Genomic DNA, 16,521 nt, shown 5'->3' on the forward strand with positions numbered 1-16,521 from the left:
CCTGTGGCAGTGGGGAAAAGCAGCTTTGGGTATATTGGGAGAAAAAAGTTGATTTCAGGCTGGTAAACTGCTGCTTCCCACACAAGGGCCGATCCCAAAACTGTGGCCGTGAGCCCCAGCCCTCCACCACCTTCACACCAACCCTGGCCCTTGGTCTACTCAGCGCCAGGAGCTTTGCTGCGGGCCCACAAACCTCCTGCTGCTTCGGGGGTCACGGCTGAATTCCAGGGCCTCGCTGTGGGATGCAGCCTGCCAGCAGCTGGGCTGTCCTGAAGGTACTGGGGGGCTGTACAGAGGAGCCTCGGGATGGCTTAAGGAGAGGTCTGGGAAGTCAGTCACACAGGAGCCTGGTCCTTTGCAGAGGAGATCTGATTCAGCCAGGCGTCGGGGAGTTCATTAGATCACGTAAAGTGGTGGGGAATTATAGTCCCTCCTGGCCCATGATGCATGTCTGGCCAGACCAAGTCATTCTGGAGCCTGAGGGGCCCACTGAAATCCAGTTAGAGGGCTTTAGAGATTAGATTTGTGGGAGCAAAGAGCAACGAAATTACATTTACACAGGCAGAAACATTTTTGAGCTGCTTGAAAATCAGGCTTAGTGTAGGTAGAAAATCAGGCTTAGTGTAGGTACTTCAAGCATGGTGACCGTGGTGGACCATGACATTATGGTTCATAATGGCAAGGTTTGGTTCAAAACCAAATCCAAACAAAACCAAATGGCAGCATTTGTGACCTCTAGACATGAGACCTTACTTCACACAGAGTGAGTGACCAGGAGACTGGCTCCTGTTGTGCCTTTGGCAGAGCAGAGCTTGGTTGCTGATGCAGATCAAGGCGTCGGACGGCTGCTGCGGTACTTCCCAGTGCTCCTCTGGTGCCTCTCCCTTGGCAGGCGATGGCCAGTTTGGCTGCAGGCAGATACGATCCACTGGTATCCTCGTGACAGACGGTTCTTGGCCTGCAAGAGCCATGGGTGGCTGCGCTGCCTGTCCACAGCTCTCCCATGGCTGGGTGGCCATGGTGGCCACTGGGGCAAGCTCTGGCAAAAAAAAAATCTGGCAGCCTGTGTGACAGGACAGAGCTGCTTTGCTGGCCAGGTCCAGCAGCACCAGGTGCTGCTTTGCTGCAGCCCAGCCTTTTTGGGAGCCTCCTGGTCTGGTGTGGGAGTGTGGGGCTGAGATCACCCTGGATGTGCTGGGGGGCCTGCTGACAGCCATCTTCAGCTGCTGCCGTAGGATGACCGTGCTGTATGTTTCCTTCAAATTCCTCTAGGAGGGTTTGGCCCAGGGAAGGTGAGGGATCCTTCCCCCGTTGTCCCCTTTGCCTGCTGGCCTCTGGCAGAGGGACAATAGACCAGCTTTGAGCTATCACCAAGCCCTGAAGCTCCCTTCAGGTGAGCTCTGGGTGGAGGCAGCCCACCCCTTGCCCCATCCCCAAAATGAGGGTGCTGGGAGGTTGGTGTGCAGGAGACAAGTTCTCTGCTGGGCTGTTTGCTGTGGTGCCGAGAGGGCGGAGGAGAACCGTGCGTGAAGGGCGCTGGAGCCTCCTTCCAAAGCAAACAACTCAAGGAAATGCAAGCTCCCAGTCCTCGTCCTGTGGGTGCTGCGGGGCATTGCTCTGCCTTTTCTTGAGTGCTCTTGGGGTGAGGATGCCCTCACTTAGCTGGCCCCATCCGTTTCGCTGCCGCAAGCTGTGGCTGACAAGAAGGTGTCTGTGCTGCTGGTTTCTTCCACCCCGGCTTACCCTTGAGTCACTTCCTTCCTGAGTTTGTACAATCGTGCAGCCCAGCTGCTGGTGCGGGGCAGATGTAGCGCAGCGACCCGCAGTGTGCTAGGGGCTCGGACCTGGGGCTGGCCCTGCAGAAGGCTGGCTGTGGTGGCCCCGTCCCACCTACCTGTCCAACCAAGGCCTCCTGCGGCACAGGGAGCTGAATACCTGGGGACTGTGTCTAGGATTTGGGGCTGAATTGCATCCGCAGTGGAGGAAAGTGTTATGAAAGGGTTTCTCAAGAGCTGATAAATGATATTCAACCTCCCCCTGATTTCAGAAAGCCGTGCCTTTGGCCCAACTCAGCAGAGTGGTTTAATGTATTTCCAAAGGGAGGTGGGAAATTGTGTGTGTATGTTGGCACGGGGCAGGAGGAAGGCAATCGCTGGAGGTTGGCTGATCCCAGCAATCACTATTCCAGTACTTGGTGCTTGCTATGATGTAAATTTTTTGGTCTATCTAGAAGCTTTCCCACCCTGTCCTACAGCACTGGGCATTTACTCCAGCAACTGAAGTTAGAATAATATCTGGTTCTTGGATCTCACTTTTCTGAGGCTGGCTTATCTCTGGAGAAAGGTGGGAGTGTCCCCACTTCACAGGTGGGAAACTGAAGTGATGAGCCCCAGGCAAGGCAGTGAGTTGTCTGTGGAGCCAGGATTAGAGCAGGAATTCCTGTCTCCCAGCTTCATGTCCTCTCTCTGAGAGCCCCTCCCTGGAGTAAGAAATCAGTCTGGAATGAGTGGGTGGCATGAACATCGTTGCTACAGCAGGAAGAGCTTCACACTGAGCAAGGCTTGGCCTCAAGAGGTGATTAGTTATGCAGAGGTCCTGAGGACAGGCCTGAGAGCCAAGAACTGTTGTGCAGGGATGGAGTAACCTGTGGCTTTAGGCACTCCTGCCCCTGCTGTGATTCTCCCATCATAAATACGAGTCACCGAGATGTCCAGGTGAAAGGTCTTCATGTTCTTGGTTGGGGCTTTGTTCAGCAGCCAGAGTGGTTGGTCCATTTCCTTCCTCTGGCAGTCAGAGGCTCTAACATTTTTGTTCCACCAGCCAGGAGACGGCAGTACCACTTCGGTCTTGTTTTCCTTGCCTGGGCTTGCTTCTGTAAATGGACAGAGGGTGTCTCCTCTCTTGGCTCCTGACAAGGCTAGGCTGCAATTGGACGTCCTTGCTTCATAACTCATGGTACCAATTTTGTGTGCCCTGCAGGTGGTGGCGGAAACCGGAAAGGCAAGAGTAAGAAATGGCGCCAGATGCTGCAGTTCCCCCACATCAGCCTCTGCGAGGATCTTCGACAAACCCTCGGTGAGACGCAGTGCCTGGGCTCTGCTCCAGTGCGGTGCTGGTGGGTGAGCGTGTGGGTGGGTGTTGTGCACCCAAAGTCGAGTCCCACGAGGCTTAGGGACATATAAGAGGGCCAGCCGGGCTCACTTGGAGCTTGGGGTGTAGGGATGAAGCGATGGGTCGGTGAGTTGCAGCTCGTTGCACTCGCTGGATAGTGCCTGTTGATATACCCACAGACTTCCTAGACTGTGAAGGGCTTCACTAGAGATACACCACCTTCTCTGTGCAAACAGACCTGGTCGGCGTTGCAGAGTTTTGGAGCATCGCACTAGGGTACCTTTGCCTAAATAACAAAGATCCTGCTAACGTCCTCTGGACTCTCTGGCTGGGATTCAGCCCTGCTCAGCAGACCTCGGCTTCTAACACTGTTGCAGCAGCTTTTCTCAGGCAAAAGTGTTCTTGCTGTGCGGTATGGATGAGAATTGTAGAGTTGGGCAGGGCTTTGCCTGTCATTTTAATACTGCACTTTGTACTCTTCGTGGTTTTAATGTTGTTTGTGCAGGAGGCTTGGTCTTGAGATCATGTGAAATTGTTTTGGGGCACAGAGGGTGGGACTGTTCTGCTTGCTGGGAAGGGAAGAGCTTGTTTAAGTTGTCACTCTGGATTCAGCTGCCAGCTGGAGAGTGGCACAGTGCTGGCCTTATTTCAGAGCAGGTGTCACAGGGCTGAGTGGGTTTGGGAGGTTTCTGCAGCTCCAGTCCCCAATTCTGCCCTGCCCAGGCTTTCCAGGTCCTGGCAGCCCGAAGGAGAAGGGTGGCTCCCTTTGAGGGCACATGGGAATGCAGCACTTGGAATAGCGCAACCTCCATCATCCACACAGTAACCTCCAAGCTCACAAGAGCCCAGTGCACACTGTGCACCGCCTCCCTGCTGCCATGCACACCTGGCACCACCTCTCAGGGCCAGCTTCGCCGTCGAGTGTAGTCAGATGGAGACTGTCGCCTTGGGTTTGCTGCAGACTGCCTCTCTGGAGCAAGTTCTGAGCACTGAGCCCAGCTCTGGCCTGGGCTCTCCTTTCAGCTCCCAACTTGGCCCTTCAAACCCCTATCTGCTTCTTTGACTTGTGTGTCCTCAGCAGAGCTTTCCCTCAGCTGATGTCTGTCCTCTGCCTGCAGCTGCCCTTCCTGTCGGTGTCATGGCATGTTTTCCAGCACTGAACTTTATCTTTGTTGTGCTGCCTATTTGCCATTGGTGAGTGCTGGTGGTCTGTCTGTCTCTGCTGTCCTACTGTCCGGGACAGTGATCTTGTGAAGCTTTGGGAGGCAAGTCCCTCTCAGCAACCAGCTGTCACCACCCATGTCCCCGCTTCCCCCTCGGGAGGCACGTGAGAAATGCTTCTGGCCCAGGTGGCAGACACCTTGCTTGGTTTCCCCATGGGAGAGGTGAGCCCGTTCCTCGTGCTTGGGTCAGTCTTTGGCTGGAGTGGCTTTGTTTTCCCCTTGCAGCCTGCTAGAAAAGCATTTCTTTCCTATTCCAGAGGCTTGGCAGGACTGAGGGCATGGTGGGCTGGTTGCCCACTGCAGAATTAAGCTTTGTGTGCCCTGACCACAGGGAGCAACCTTGTGTGAGCTTGGGCAGCGGCAAGGGCAGCCGAAAACTTCTGATCTCACTGGCAGCAAACTCTTGTCCTCCCCAGCTGAAGGGAACTCCTTCCCCTGCAGACAGAAGGAAAGCAGCCAGTGTGGCGGAGCTGGCAAGGCGGCTTCCTCCCCCACCGCAGCCCGACCGTCTCTGCACTGTCGTGCACCCTCAGGAAGCTGCAGCTTCCTTGGGAGAAACTGCTGCACGGGAAGGGGAAGGCCGGCAGTACCCAGTGCTGGAAGATCCCCTGCGCGCCAACAGACGGTTGCACATCTGCACCCCAGCCCTCAGAACAGTTCTGTTCTGGCCAGCGATCAGACAATGTCTTATGAGTGGAAGGGGAGAAAAAAAAAGTGGAGAACTGGAAGTGCTCTGGATAGTCAAAGGGGTTTGTGCCTGGGCTGCCAGACTTCAGAGAGGGGTAGGAGGAATCAGCAGGGAAGCGAAGCTCCAGAGGGCAGTAGGAGTTGACATACAAGCGAGTGGCTGTGCCATGGAGTGGAGAGGTCTAATTGCTGTGTGCAGCATTAACAGGACATCTGTGGAAATAGTGCCTCCCAATTCGGTGCTGGGCCTTTGGGAATATGAGCGGTTTGTAAGAGTCATCAGAGCAACTCTTGGTGTGGAAGATCTGCCTCGAAATAAGCTCGGTGTGTTCCTCATGTTCCAAGGAAAGTTGTGTGTCTGGAGTAGTCAGTTGATCTCTGTGGGGAGAGGATTGAGAAGAGGGCCTCCAGGCAAGCAGGAGACATGAAGGTCCCTTGCTAGAAACAAGAGGAGCAGGCTGTACAGAACAGCAGGTCAAACCTCTTTCAGGGAAGATCTTCCATAGGGGAATGTAAAAGCTCAGTCATGTCTCTTGTCCCCATTGGGTGCGTTTCACTCTCCTGGGAGCCTCAGGCTGGTGGGACCTGTGAGCAGCCAGCTCATGTGTCACAAGCCCCTCCACAGCTGCATGTGGCCAGGGCTGTGGGCTGTGGCTGCACCTTTGGGGCTTGGCAGCGAGTGATCTTCTCCACATTTGCAGAGCGGGACTACCACAGCCTGTGTGAGAAGCAGCCCATCGGGCACATGCTCTTTCGGCAGTTCTGCGAGACGCGACCTGAGCTGTCACGCTGCGTCAAGTTCCTGGATGCCGTGGTAAGAGCAGAGCCCATAAGGCTTCACTGGGGGAGGCAGGGATGTTCTTCTGGCCTTGGATGCTCCAGCAGTTGCCAGGTACTTCTGGGCATGTAGGGTTTCCCTGAAGGAAAAACCTGTGAGTTGCAGTTTCTCAAAGATAGGGCTGGGCCTTTGCTTAGAGAGCTGTTTGCTGGAGATCTGATTTTCCAGGAAAGCATGGGAAACCTTGGGCAGAGGGTGTTTCTGCTCTGCAGCTGTTGCCTGGTAGCAAGGCTTGGCTCCTGGCTGGACCTGCTCCTCACACTGTTTGCTCTGCGCAGGCAGGGTACGAAGTGGCTCCAGATGAGAAGCGGAAGGAATGCGGGCAGCGCCTGATTGAAAAGTACTTGAAGCCAAACGTGAGTAAGAGGGTTGTGTTTGCTGCCTGCAACGGTAGAACAGTTGGAAAGCTGACAGCTGTCATTACCCATGTCCTGCCACAGCGAACGTGCTGGGCAGGATGGTGAGGGCAGAGTACAGAGCCACTCCACCACCTCACAAGCAACTATTCTGCTTTTCCCACTGGCCCTAAAGCAGATGGGCACCTGTGTGCTGTTCCTGTGGGCTTCTCCTTCCTGGCAGGACCCCTGGGCTCTGCTCCCTATATCTGACTCCATCCCTTTGTCCCCAGAGTGAGGACCATGTGCCTGAAGTTCCCTCGCAGCTGGTGGATGCCTGTTGTGAGAGGCTGGAGCAGGAACCTTCCAAGGAACTCTTCAAGGAATCCACTAAGTAGGTTGGAGGTCTGGGGCCTGCCTGCAGGTCGCACCATGGCACAGGGTTGATGCTGCAGCTAACTCACCTCGTCCCTCGTGGTCCCTTCCACCAGGAGAGTGAGGGCTGGTGCTAAGGCTGGGGTCTGGGGAGTTTTGGGATAGCAGTTTGCAGCACAGCTAGAGGAAGGCAAGTGCAAGGAGCTCCCGTGGGCTCTGGGAGTCACAAGCTGCTGCAGAAACCTCTGTCACTCCTCTCAGTCTGCCATGGGTCTGAGTTGCCATTTGGGAAGACCCGATTTCAGCAAGCCTCAGCATCTGGCCATGCTGTTCCCAGTCTTGTGCCAGGATCTCGTAGGCACCCGTAGAGCAGAGCTGCCAGCTGCAGTCCCGGTGCCAGCTGTCCTCTCCCGCTGGCCACAGATGTGGCTGTTGTGGTTAGGTTACGCTCGCTCTTGCTGCAGGGATCTAAGGTCACTTCTGTTCCCATCGCAGAAACAGTGGCTGAGATCCTGGCTCCGGGTGCGGAGCGGAAGCTATTAAGCAAACCGGGCTTATGGCCTCCACCCCTCCCTGAACAGTAGCTGGAGCATGTTGCCTAATTGAGTGCAGGGCTGTGGCAATGGATTTGCTGCAGTCTTCTGGGGAGCGTTAGCTCTGTGTGTGGTAACTAGTGTCACTGTCTGAATGCAGAGCCTCCGGGCTGGGCCCTGCCTGCTCTTGGCAAGCTATGAAAGGGGAAGAGCCCATCCGCTTCTCCTTGATGCACGTCTCCAGTCTAGACACTATGTCTAAGGCTCTTTACTCCGTTGGGCAGCCCTGGCACCGGTCTCCAAGGCAGTTAGCTCTCTTGAGTAGGATCCCCTGTGGCCTTTTGTGCTGGATATTCATCTGAAAGTGAACAACTCAGTGCCTGGTGCTGAACATTGCTAGCAGCTTTCGGCAGCTGATTAGAGCCTTGTGTGCGCACTTGCCCTGTGAGCAGAGGGGCAATTGCAAAGAGTCCCATCGTCCCCCTTTGTCCTGCAGCCCATGCTGGTGCTGAGAGGCCACAATTAGCAGTGCCAGCCCGGTCCCAGGGTGCTGTGTTTGTCACAGTTGTACCTCCAACGCGCTTTCCTTTTGCATTAGGCTTAGCGCGGAGGGGGGCTTTCTGGGCCAGGGCTATGTGGGTGATTCAGCACCAGGCTGGATGAGGGGATGGCAAAGTAAATGGGCTCTCAGGGCTGCTCACCTCCACTTTCCTTGGACTGCTGGCTTTTTCGATGGATGCGATCAGCTCTCAGGAAACTTGCTGGCTCTGCTCTCTCCTAGGCTTATCCACGACTACCTGAGTGTGGCTCCCTTTGCTGACTACCTCGACAGCTTGTACTTCAACCGCTTCCTGCAGTGGAAATGGCTGGAACGGTAACGCTCCCCTGCATCGCTGAGAGTCCTGCACCCTCCTCACACAGGCTGCCTGAGAGGGTCCCTCGGGCTCCTTCCTGTGCTGGGCCCTGGCAGGAGCCAAGGACCTGGCCTTTGTCTGCTCTTGCTCTCCTTTAGGGCCCTTTATTGGCACCATCAGCAGCCCTAGCCTTGCTTGCCTCGCAAGGAAGTAAGGTCTGCTTGATCAGGAGTTTTGGGATGAGCCACCGTTTCAGGCCAGGGCATGGGGGTGGTTCGGGCTTCAGCCCCTGCTCTCCCCCTGCTCCCATCTCACTCTAATTTCCTTTCCCTCACAGGCAGCCAGTGACCAAAAACACTTTCCGCCAGTACCGTGTGCTGGGCAAGGGCGGTTTCGGGGAGGTGAGTGACCACCATTTCCTCTTCATTCAGGGTACCAGGCAGCCACTATTGCTGCTGCCAGATGCTCACCTGGGTTGGCCATCGGGGTGCCACAAGCTGCTGCAGCACCTGGAGGCAGGTGCTGCTGACTGGGTGAGCTTTGAGGACTCCGCGCTGGGCACTGCTGTGCTCTGGGCATTGCGTGATCTGCCAGTTCCCCTCTGAGGGGCAGGAGCTCCCTTCTCCCACACCTCCAGTGCCTGGAGAGGTGTGCAGGGTAGGTAACACATGCCCTGTGGTGCATACTGCCAGCCGGGCAGAGTCACGTCTGTTCCCAGTGTCTTGGAAGGGGAAACTGCATCTCTGAAAACTCACTGTCAGGCTTCCTTCTGATTCTGGAGTGGCCTTCTGTCTTCCCAGGCACCAACCATGACGCTGCTATAGGTGGCAGGGGCATCGCAGCCCTCTGCTGCTTATTTGTGACATCTGGAGATGTCACTGCTCCCTGTGTCCTTGCTTTAGCTTTAGCTTCTCGCTAACCTCCGAGTGAGGTGGGGACAGGGACATCTTTGCTGTCCCGTGCCTCTTCCTGAGAGCAGAACCTAGACTCCCACCCTGGAAACAGCAGCAGGAGGGTGCTGAGCCTTGTCCCCCCTCTAGGTTTGTGCCTGCCAAGTGCGTGCCACAGGGAAGATGTACGCCTGCAAGAAGCTGGAGAAGAAACGGATCAAAAAGCGGAAGGGAGAGGCCATGGCCCTGAATGAGAAACAGATCCTGGAAAAAGTGAACAGTAGGTTTGTAGTAAGTACATAGGAATTGCTCTCAATTTGCTGCAGTGGTTGATTCTTCCTCCAACCAGCTGGCCCCACACATCTGCTCCTCACCCAGTCTGGAGAGGTGGGAGCAGGCCCTGCCCATGGAGTAGGGTCCTGGTGGCTGTAGGTCTCTCACAAGGCTGGATTCTGGCAGGACCTCCTTCTGCTTCCACAAGATGTTGTAAATGCCCCCACAGTCAGGCCCAAACGCCCACCTGGTCTCACAGGCACCTTCTAAACCTCTGGGACACAAAAAAGCAGTGAGAACTGTCTCTCCAGACAGCCAAGTGGGCAGAAGCATAGCCCTGAGCTGTGTGGTGGGGAGCTCTCTCCCCAGCTGCAGTGAGGTGTGCACAGCCTGAAACCTCCCTTTACGGAAGATTCATCAGATGCTGCCCAAGCGTTGCTGTTGGGTGCTGCTTGCCCCCAGAGGGAAGCAGTTCTGACTCAGGGAAATAGTATCCTCTCCTCCCTGTCTGAGGAAAGCTGGCGGTATGCTGGGGCTGCTGGGCACTTCCATGTCCTCCCTGGGTTTGCGCAGTTCCCCCTCTGCCTCTTCTGCTGGCAAAGGCCCAGTCCTCCTGCCCATGAGTGACCACTTGGGTGACAAAGTGCCCATAAGATAAGAGTGGGGGCACCTCCCTCTTCCAGCTGTGTCTTCTAACAGCCTTTCTGCCCTGAATTGCAGGTGAGCTTAGCCTATGCATATGAAACTAAAGATGCTCTCTGCCTAGTGCTGACCCTCATGAATGGAGGGGACCTCAAGTTCCATATCTACCACATGGGAGAGGCTGGCTTCGAGGAGCCCCGGGCAGCTTTCTATGCTGCCGAGATCTGCTGCGGCCTCGAGGACTTGCACCAGGAGAGGATAGTGTACAGGTGCGCGCTGCCTGGTCCCTGCTGCGAGACCTTGTACGGGCTGCAGAAGCAAGAGGGTTCCTGCTACTCTTACTAGCCCAGCTAGGCCAGTCTGCTCATGAAAATAAGCTCAGGCTTGAAAGCAGCACAGAGCTGAGTGAGAGGGGATCAGGAACAGAAAGCTGATCTCACGGGAAAGCTTAACTTGGCTTCCTCATGCTGGTAAATGATCGCCAAGAACAGGATGTGATCATTCTGTGAATGCCTCAGGGCAGGCACTAGGGGTGCTTAACTCCCCAGGCAGTATTGACACTAGAACAAAGGAGGGTAGGCTGTCCCAGTACTCAAGACCTAGAGCTGGGCAGGAGGGAGAACTAGCTGATTGTATGACTGTACTCACCGGGTTGTGTGATGCAGCGTTAGGGACAGCGTGGCTAAACACGGGGACAGAAGGTCCCTTCTGGTCCTACCCTGTGCCTTGCCCTGGGGCAGGAGAAGCAGAAGAAGCCTCTGCTCCTTCTCTCTTGCATGGCCTGCCCCATAGTGAGTTTTGCACCTGCAAAGAGGGAATCCGTCACAGGCTCACTGTTTCCTTGGGGGGTGCTGAGGCTTGTCATGACCTCCCTCTCTGCCTGGGAGGGGAGAGCTTGCAGGGCTAACTCTGGGGCACAGGGTGAGAGAAAGGTTATCTGTGTGCCTGAGGCAGGGGCATTGTGTCTCTCTGCTGCTTATCTATGACTTCTTGAGATGTCGCAGTTGCTTGTGTCCTTTGCTTTGACAACAGGCTTCTTGCTAACCAAGTCCCTTCCTTCCTAGGGACCTGAAGCCAGAGAACATACTGCTGGATGACCACGGTGAGTGCAGGGTCAAGAAGAGCCCTGGGCCTGAGTCCTCCTCTCTTCCTCTGCTTGAACCAGGGTTACTTGGCAGCTTCAAACATTGCCCCTTGACTTTGTTCTGTTAACTTGCCCCCTCCTCTGTGCAGGTCACATCCGTATTTCAGACCTGGGGCTAGCTGTGCATGTGCCGGAGGGCCAAACAATCAAGGGCCGGGTGGGGACAGTTGGCTACATGGGTAAGTGGCCCTGGTTTAATCAAAAAGTGGTCTCTGACTGCACACGTGCTCTCCCTGCCCTCACACATCCCTCACCCCTGCTCCTATGTAGCTCCGGAGGTGGTGAAGAACGAGCGCTACACGTTCAGCCCAGACTGGTGGGCTCTGGGCTGCCTGGTGTATGAGATGATCGAGGGACAGTCCCCCTTCCAGCAGCGCAAGAAGAAGATCAAGCGGGAAGAGGTGGAGCGGTTGGTGAAGGAAGTGCAGGAGGAGTACTCGGAGAAGTTCTCACCTTGCGCCCGCTCCCTCTGCACCATGGTACGAGTGTGCATCCCTGTCCCTTCCCTCCCACCACCTCTTTGCACACAGCAGGAGAACATCAAGGCTGCTCCCTGTAGAGATGCTGGTGGCAGCCAGGTTCCATTGTCCCTGATAAAGCAGCACAGGAGGGTCCAGAGTGCCGTAATTCCTTGCTCTCCCAGCTGCCTAGCAGGCCCATGTCATCCCTAGAGACATTCTGCAGGAGCCCAGCCGACCTCAGAGCTGCTCCTACCTGAAGCGCCCTCCACTTGGGGCACTGATTTATTTTTTTTTTTTGTGTCGCAGCTCTTGTGCAAAGACCCTCTGGAGCGCCTGGGGTGCCGAGGAGCTGGGGCCAAGGAAGTGAAGGAGCACCCTCTGTTCAAGCACCTCAACTTCAGGAGGCTGGAAGCAGGCATGCTGGACCCCCCCTTCAAGCCAGATGTAAGTGCCTGTCTATATCCTGACCTCTTCAGTCACTGGTGCTGTCAAGGGAAGCAAGAGCCCTGGAGCAGTTCACATGAGGAGATGGGGACCATCCCCTTCCCTCTTGTTTCTGGAGCCTGGCAGAACAGGGGTCACACAACCTCTGGGCTGCAGGGAAAGGAGGCCTGGGTTTGGCTACGAGCCAAAAGGTGATGGCATCATTGAGGTGATGGCACCGTTGTGAAGCCTGGTCTTAGAGCAATCTTTGTGCTGTTTAGCCCCAGGCCATCTACTGCAAGGATGTTCTGGACATCGAGCAGTTCTCCACGGTGAAAGGGGTGGAGCTGGAGCCCACAGACAATGACTTCTACCAGAAGTTTGCTACAGGAAGTGTCCCCATTCCTTGGCAGAATGAGGTAGGTTTACAGGACAGGTCTTTGCTCCTGCTTGTGCCCACCATGGCCAAATGTAGTGTCCCGCAGGGTTCGTGCCGTCCCTGCTCCTCCTGTGCTCTGCTGGGCCCTCAGTGACAGGCTTTCTGTGGCAGTTGCTGCAGCCATCTTTGCCCTCTTCCAGATGATCGAGACGGAGTGCTTTAAGGAGCTGAATGTCTTTAGCACAGACGGCACGGTGCCCCCAGACCTGGACTGGAAAGGGCAGCCTTCTCCACAGCCCAAAAAAGGATTACTCCAGCGCTTATTCAGCAGACAGGTAAGAGTGTTTGCCCAGTGTTTCTTCCCCAGCAAGTCCTCTAGCAGCAATGAGCTTGCTCCTGCCTGTGCCAGGCAGATCTGGCAGGGAGGTGGGCACGAGAGGGCAGCAAGCAGAGTCTCCCCTAGTGTTGGGTGGCAGGACCCCCAGGGCTCTCAGGGGCACCCGTGCAAGGCGGCAGGGAGCCAGCCCTTGCCTGGCTGGCACTCTCTGTGCTGGGGGAGTCGAGGGGGCTGGTATGGAGTGTCTTGGCTAAACGTGCTGGAGTCACACGGGCAGAGAGATGTTGAAGGTACTAAAATAGCAAGTCTTCTCCCTTCCTGCGTGAATGAGGGTGGTGAGGCACTGGCACAGGTTGCCCAGAGAAACTGTGGATGCCCCATCCCTGGAAGTGTTCAAGGCCAGGTTGGATGGGGCTTTGAGCAACCTGGTCTGGTGGACGATGTCTCTGCCTGTGGCAGGGGGGTGGGACCGGGATTATCTTTAAGGTCCCTTCCAACCAAACCATTCTATGATTCTGTGATGAATAATACCATCCCTGAAGATGACCTTGCTCTTGGAATGGGCTGTCTGGGCTCCCCAGAGCATTTCTGCCAGACCTGGAGGCAGGCAGAGAGAGCAGCTCTTTCGAGGGATGAGGAGAACAGAAACATCTTGCAGCTGCTGTAGGCTTGCTTGCCTGCCTGCCTGCCTGTCTCCTCTGGCCAGAACAGTCTTTGCCTTCTTTCCAGGACTGGCAAAGTCTGGGCTGCTGCCTCTCAACAGCTGCTTGCAGCTGTGGGACTCAAGCGTGGTTGGCTCTGGACCCACTCTCAGCCACTCGGTGCTGACTCCTGCTTCCCTGCCGAGCTCCAAGTTGTGCTTCACTGTTCAGTGGGCTGCCCTAGCCAGAGCCAGCTCTGGGCTGCGATACCCAGCCCTTCCCGAGGCAGGCAGGACATGCCAGAGGATGGGCAGCTGCCTTTAGCAGGGTTGAGCTGTGATTTGCCACGTGTTTTCTCTTTCCAGAGGTGAGCAGTCTCTCCTGGCTGCTCTGCTCAGGGAAATACCCGGTGGCCCGCGGACATGGCAAGATCTGGGAAAGAGGAGTGTTGTCCTTCAGTGCCTATCCCCTTCCCCCAGCAGAGCACAAGCTGCTTGTTGTTCTAACTGTCCCCTGAGCCACTAATCCCGCTTCCCTGCTCTCGCTGCCTTTGTGGGGGAGGCCTTGCCCTCAGCTTGAGCAAAAGCTGCCCCTGCACCACCACTGCTGGGAGCTCTGCTCCCAGGGGGCTGTGGGAAGTTTCCTTCACTCCTCTCTTCGGATGTCCGGGACACACAGAAGGGTTGAGAAACGATGAAGGGTTTGGCATTGCCCGGTGCTCAGACTCCCGATCCAGCAAAAAGGACTTCAGCTGCTTCTGCAGCCGGCTGACCCCTGAGCGGGGCAGATCGTCTGTGCTGGCACTGAGCTGTCTCCCTGCGTGGCTGTAGTTCACAGAGCCAATCTTCCTCCCATCTTCTGAACTAGTCAGCTGTGTGCTCAGCAGTCTCTGCCAGGAGCTGAACCCCCAGATGCAGCTTGACTGTTTCTCTGCAGACTGGGGATCCCCTCGAGCCCCTTGCCTCCGTGCAGCTCTCCCACACGCAGGCCGGCGGGGGGCCTGGCTCTTCCCCGCCGGAGGGCAGCTGTAGGCTGGGTTATGTGACTGTGCTCACCCTCTGCTTGCTGTGCTCCTCTCTCTTCCCTCCTCCCTCTCCTTGCCCCTCTGACTTCAGGACTGTTGTGGAAACTGCAGCGACAGTGAGGAAGAGCCCACCCGGCTGTAGAGCACAGCTTGTTCTCCAGCCTTTGGGACCCCCTTGCCTCTCCGGGTGCCCAGCAGAACAACCACCCAGCCTGAAGGACAAGGTAGCAGCGGCCCCGCAAGGTGGATTTGTTTACAGCTTTACATGTCTGTATTTGAAGACTGTGAGGATGGCTCCAGGGCTGGTGGCAGCACACGGGTCGTGCTGAGGTGCCTCTGACCGTGCGCAAGCCCTCGTCCCTGAGACAGACCTGGATCCTTCTTAATCTGCCCCTTGGGATTGTGCTGCTGCCGCCCGCCAGCTGCCGCTCCCCTCCCGGACCCAGGGTGGGAGGGAGGGATTGCACCGGCGTGGGCCAAGGCCAGGCTGGAGCAGCTCTGCTGACACATTCCACAGTGCCAAAGTGGCACTGCAGGTTTGGTGTATATTTATATATGTTGGTCTGTACATATCACATGTCAGTTTTTAATCTGTAGGTGGGGGCCTGCACTGCCCCCACCCTGTCACAGGCACAAATGTCCTCCTATGGGGGGAGTGACGGTCCCAGCTTTGTACCAGGGAGTCCTAGGCAAAGGCCTTCTGTGCCTTGAGCTGTTTAAAGCGTCTTTCCTGGACCTTTCTGGCCGTGCTGGGCTGTCCCTGGCTCCAGCGGAGTCCATTGCTCAGCCCCGAGGCACAGGAAACGGCTGTGCCAAAGCATCTACCATTGCATCCTGGCAGCAGAGCATCACTGCCTCATCCTCTCTTCCCTGTCTGCCGGAGCCTGCTTCCTCCTGCCTTGTCTCGCACATGCTGCCAGCTCTGCAGAGCTGATCCTGGCCCCCTCCAGACCGCCGGCAGGCTGCCTGCAGAACGACAGGACACAGCCGCTCCCATGGCACCTCCTCAGAAGGTACCGGCTGCTGGGTCCAAAGGGTTGGTCTGATCTCCGGCATGGTGCCGGATGGCCCCTGCACAGTTCCACCAGCTCTGGACCAGCTGTCTGTGCATGCTGGGGATGCTGCAGTCCCCAGGCCCAGCTCAGTGTTGGAGGAGTAGACACGTAAGGGACCCTGCTCTCAGGGAGCAAAGCCATGGTAAAGGGAATGTCCCTTGCCAGGGTCATGCTGTGAGCTGTGACCCAAGAGTGAGTGGGGCTGTGCCCAAAGGCAGGGCAGGAGTGGAGGGGCTGGAGCCTTGCGTGTCCCTGGGGAGCAGCATGGGGCTCAACCCCCCTCTCTTCTACTTGTCCTGTCCCCTCTTGTGCACACTTGTCCCAGCTGTGTCCTGAGCAATAACTCGTCTTTTCTGTGTGTATGTACGCACACGTGTGCGTACTGCTGCCTCCTGCTCATTCTGAGCCAGGCCCCCCGGCGGGGCTGAGCACCTACTTGGACCTGTGGTATCATTTGCTTGCCTTGCACTAAAGTTGGAGAGTATTTAAATTTTTAACCTTTTGTTAAGTGTAAGATTCGCCGTGCCTTGTATTGCTGTCACATCAAGGGGGGCTCACTCTGGGCTGTACAGGGTTGGTGGCTGTAAGGAGGAGAGGAGCAGGGACCCCCATTCCTGGGCTGCCATGGGCTCTGCCTTACACTCTTGTTCTGCAGGCAGGGGCTGGGGCTGCCCTCCAGGGCAAGGGCTGATGCTGAGCCCTGGGGACCATGAGTGACGCTTGGTGGCTTCTTGGATGGTTTGGGTCGGCACAGGGGCATGACAGGTACAAGGCCTTGTGCCATTGGGGTGCTGGTGTCTGCTGTGGTGCCCTTTGGAGCATGTCCTCTTGCTCCCCTGTCTGTCCTCGGCACAGCCCCTCCTGGGCTGTCACAGGTGTGCTGTGGGGCCGAGGGCAGAGTCCTGCTCCCCTCTGGGTGCTGTGCATCGCTGCTTTGGGGGGGAACTGTGCAGAGGGGGACTTTGTGCCAGCATGGAGCACTGCTTCCTTAGCCCAAGGGACAGCCCCTTGAAGGGGGGGACACTGCATCAGCAGGGTTAGGGTCACGACAGTCACCATGGGGGAGTGCGCAAAGGGGAGCAGCCTGGTCAGGGTGGATGCAGGGTGGTTTTGGGGTCCGGGGCCAGCGGCAGGGGCGCAGTGCCAGGGGGGGCTGCACACAGCTGCACAGGGATGAGAATAGCAAGTGCGGCTGGGTAGCTAGGGAACAGTTGCTATGGGAGCGGGCCGAGGAGGAGTTCTCACACTCAGAGGGGGCATCTTGGGGTAAAATCCAGGAATTTTCTGCAGCCATGG

At 56.6% G+C, this 16,521-nt stretch overlaps 1 protein-coding gene across 1 annotated transcript; it reads left to right on the forward strand.

Annotated features, from left to right (window-relative positions):
• The first annotated feature begins 2,977 nt into the window (after positions 1-2,977).
• Positions 2,978-14,714, forward strand: GRK6 (G protein-coupled receptor kinase 6). Its single transcript, XM_009702233.1, has 15 exons — positions 2,978-3,075; positions 5,723-5,835; positions 6,138-6,215; positions 6,488-6,588; positions 7,884-7,976; positions 8,294-8,357; positions 8,997-9,137; positions 9,840-10,030; positions 10,826-10,863; positions 10,995-11,084; positions 11,176-11,384; positions 11,673-11,810; positions 12,071-12,208; positions 12,369-12,503; positions 14,262-14,714. Exons 1-15 carry the CDS (start codon positions 3,024-3,026, stop codon positions 14,310-14,312), a joined length of 1,632 nt encoding a protein of 543 aa, XP_009700535.1. The 5' UTR covers positions 2,978-3,023; the 3' UTR covers positions 14,313-14,714.
• Positions 14,715-16,521: the final 1,807 nt, after the last annotated feature.

This window comes from Cariama cristata, unplaced genomic scaffold (assembly GCF_000690535.1).
Source record: "Cariama cristata isolate BGI_N322 unplaced genomic scaffold, ASM69053v1 scaffold34986, whole genome shotgun sequence".
Taxonomy (NCBI): domain Eukaryota; kingdom Metazoa; phylum Chordata; class Aves; order Cariamiformes; family Cariamidae; genus Cariama; species Cariama cristata.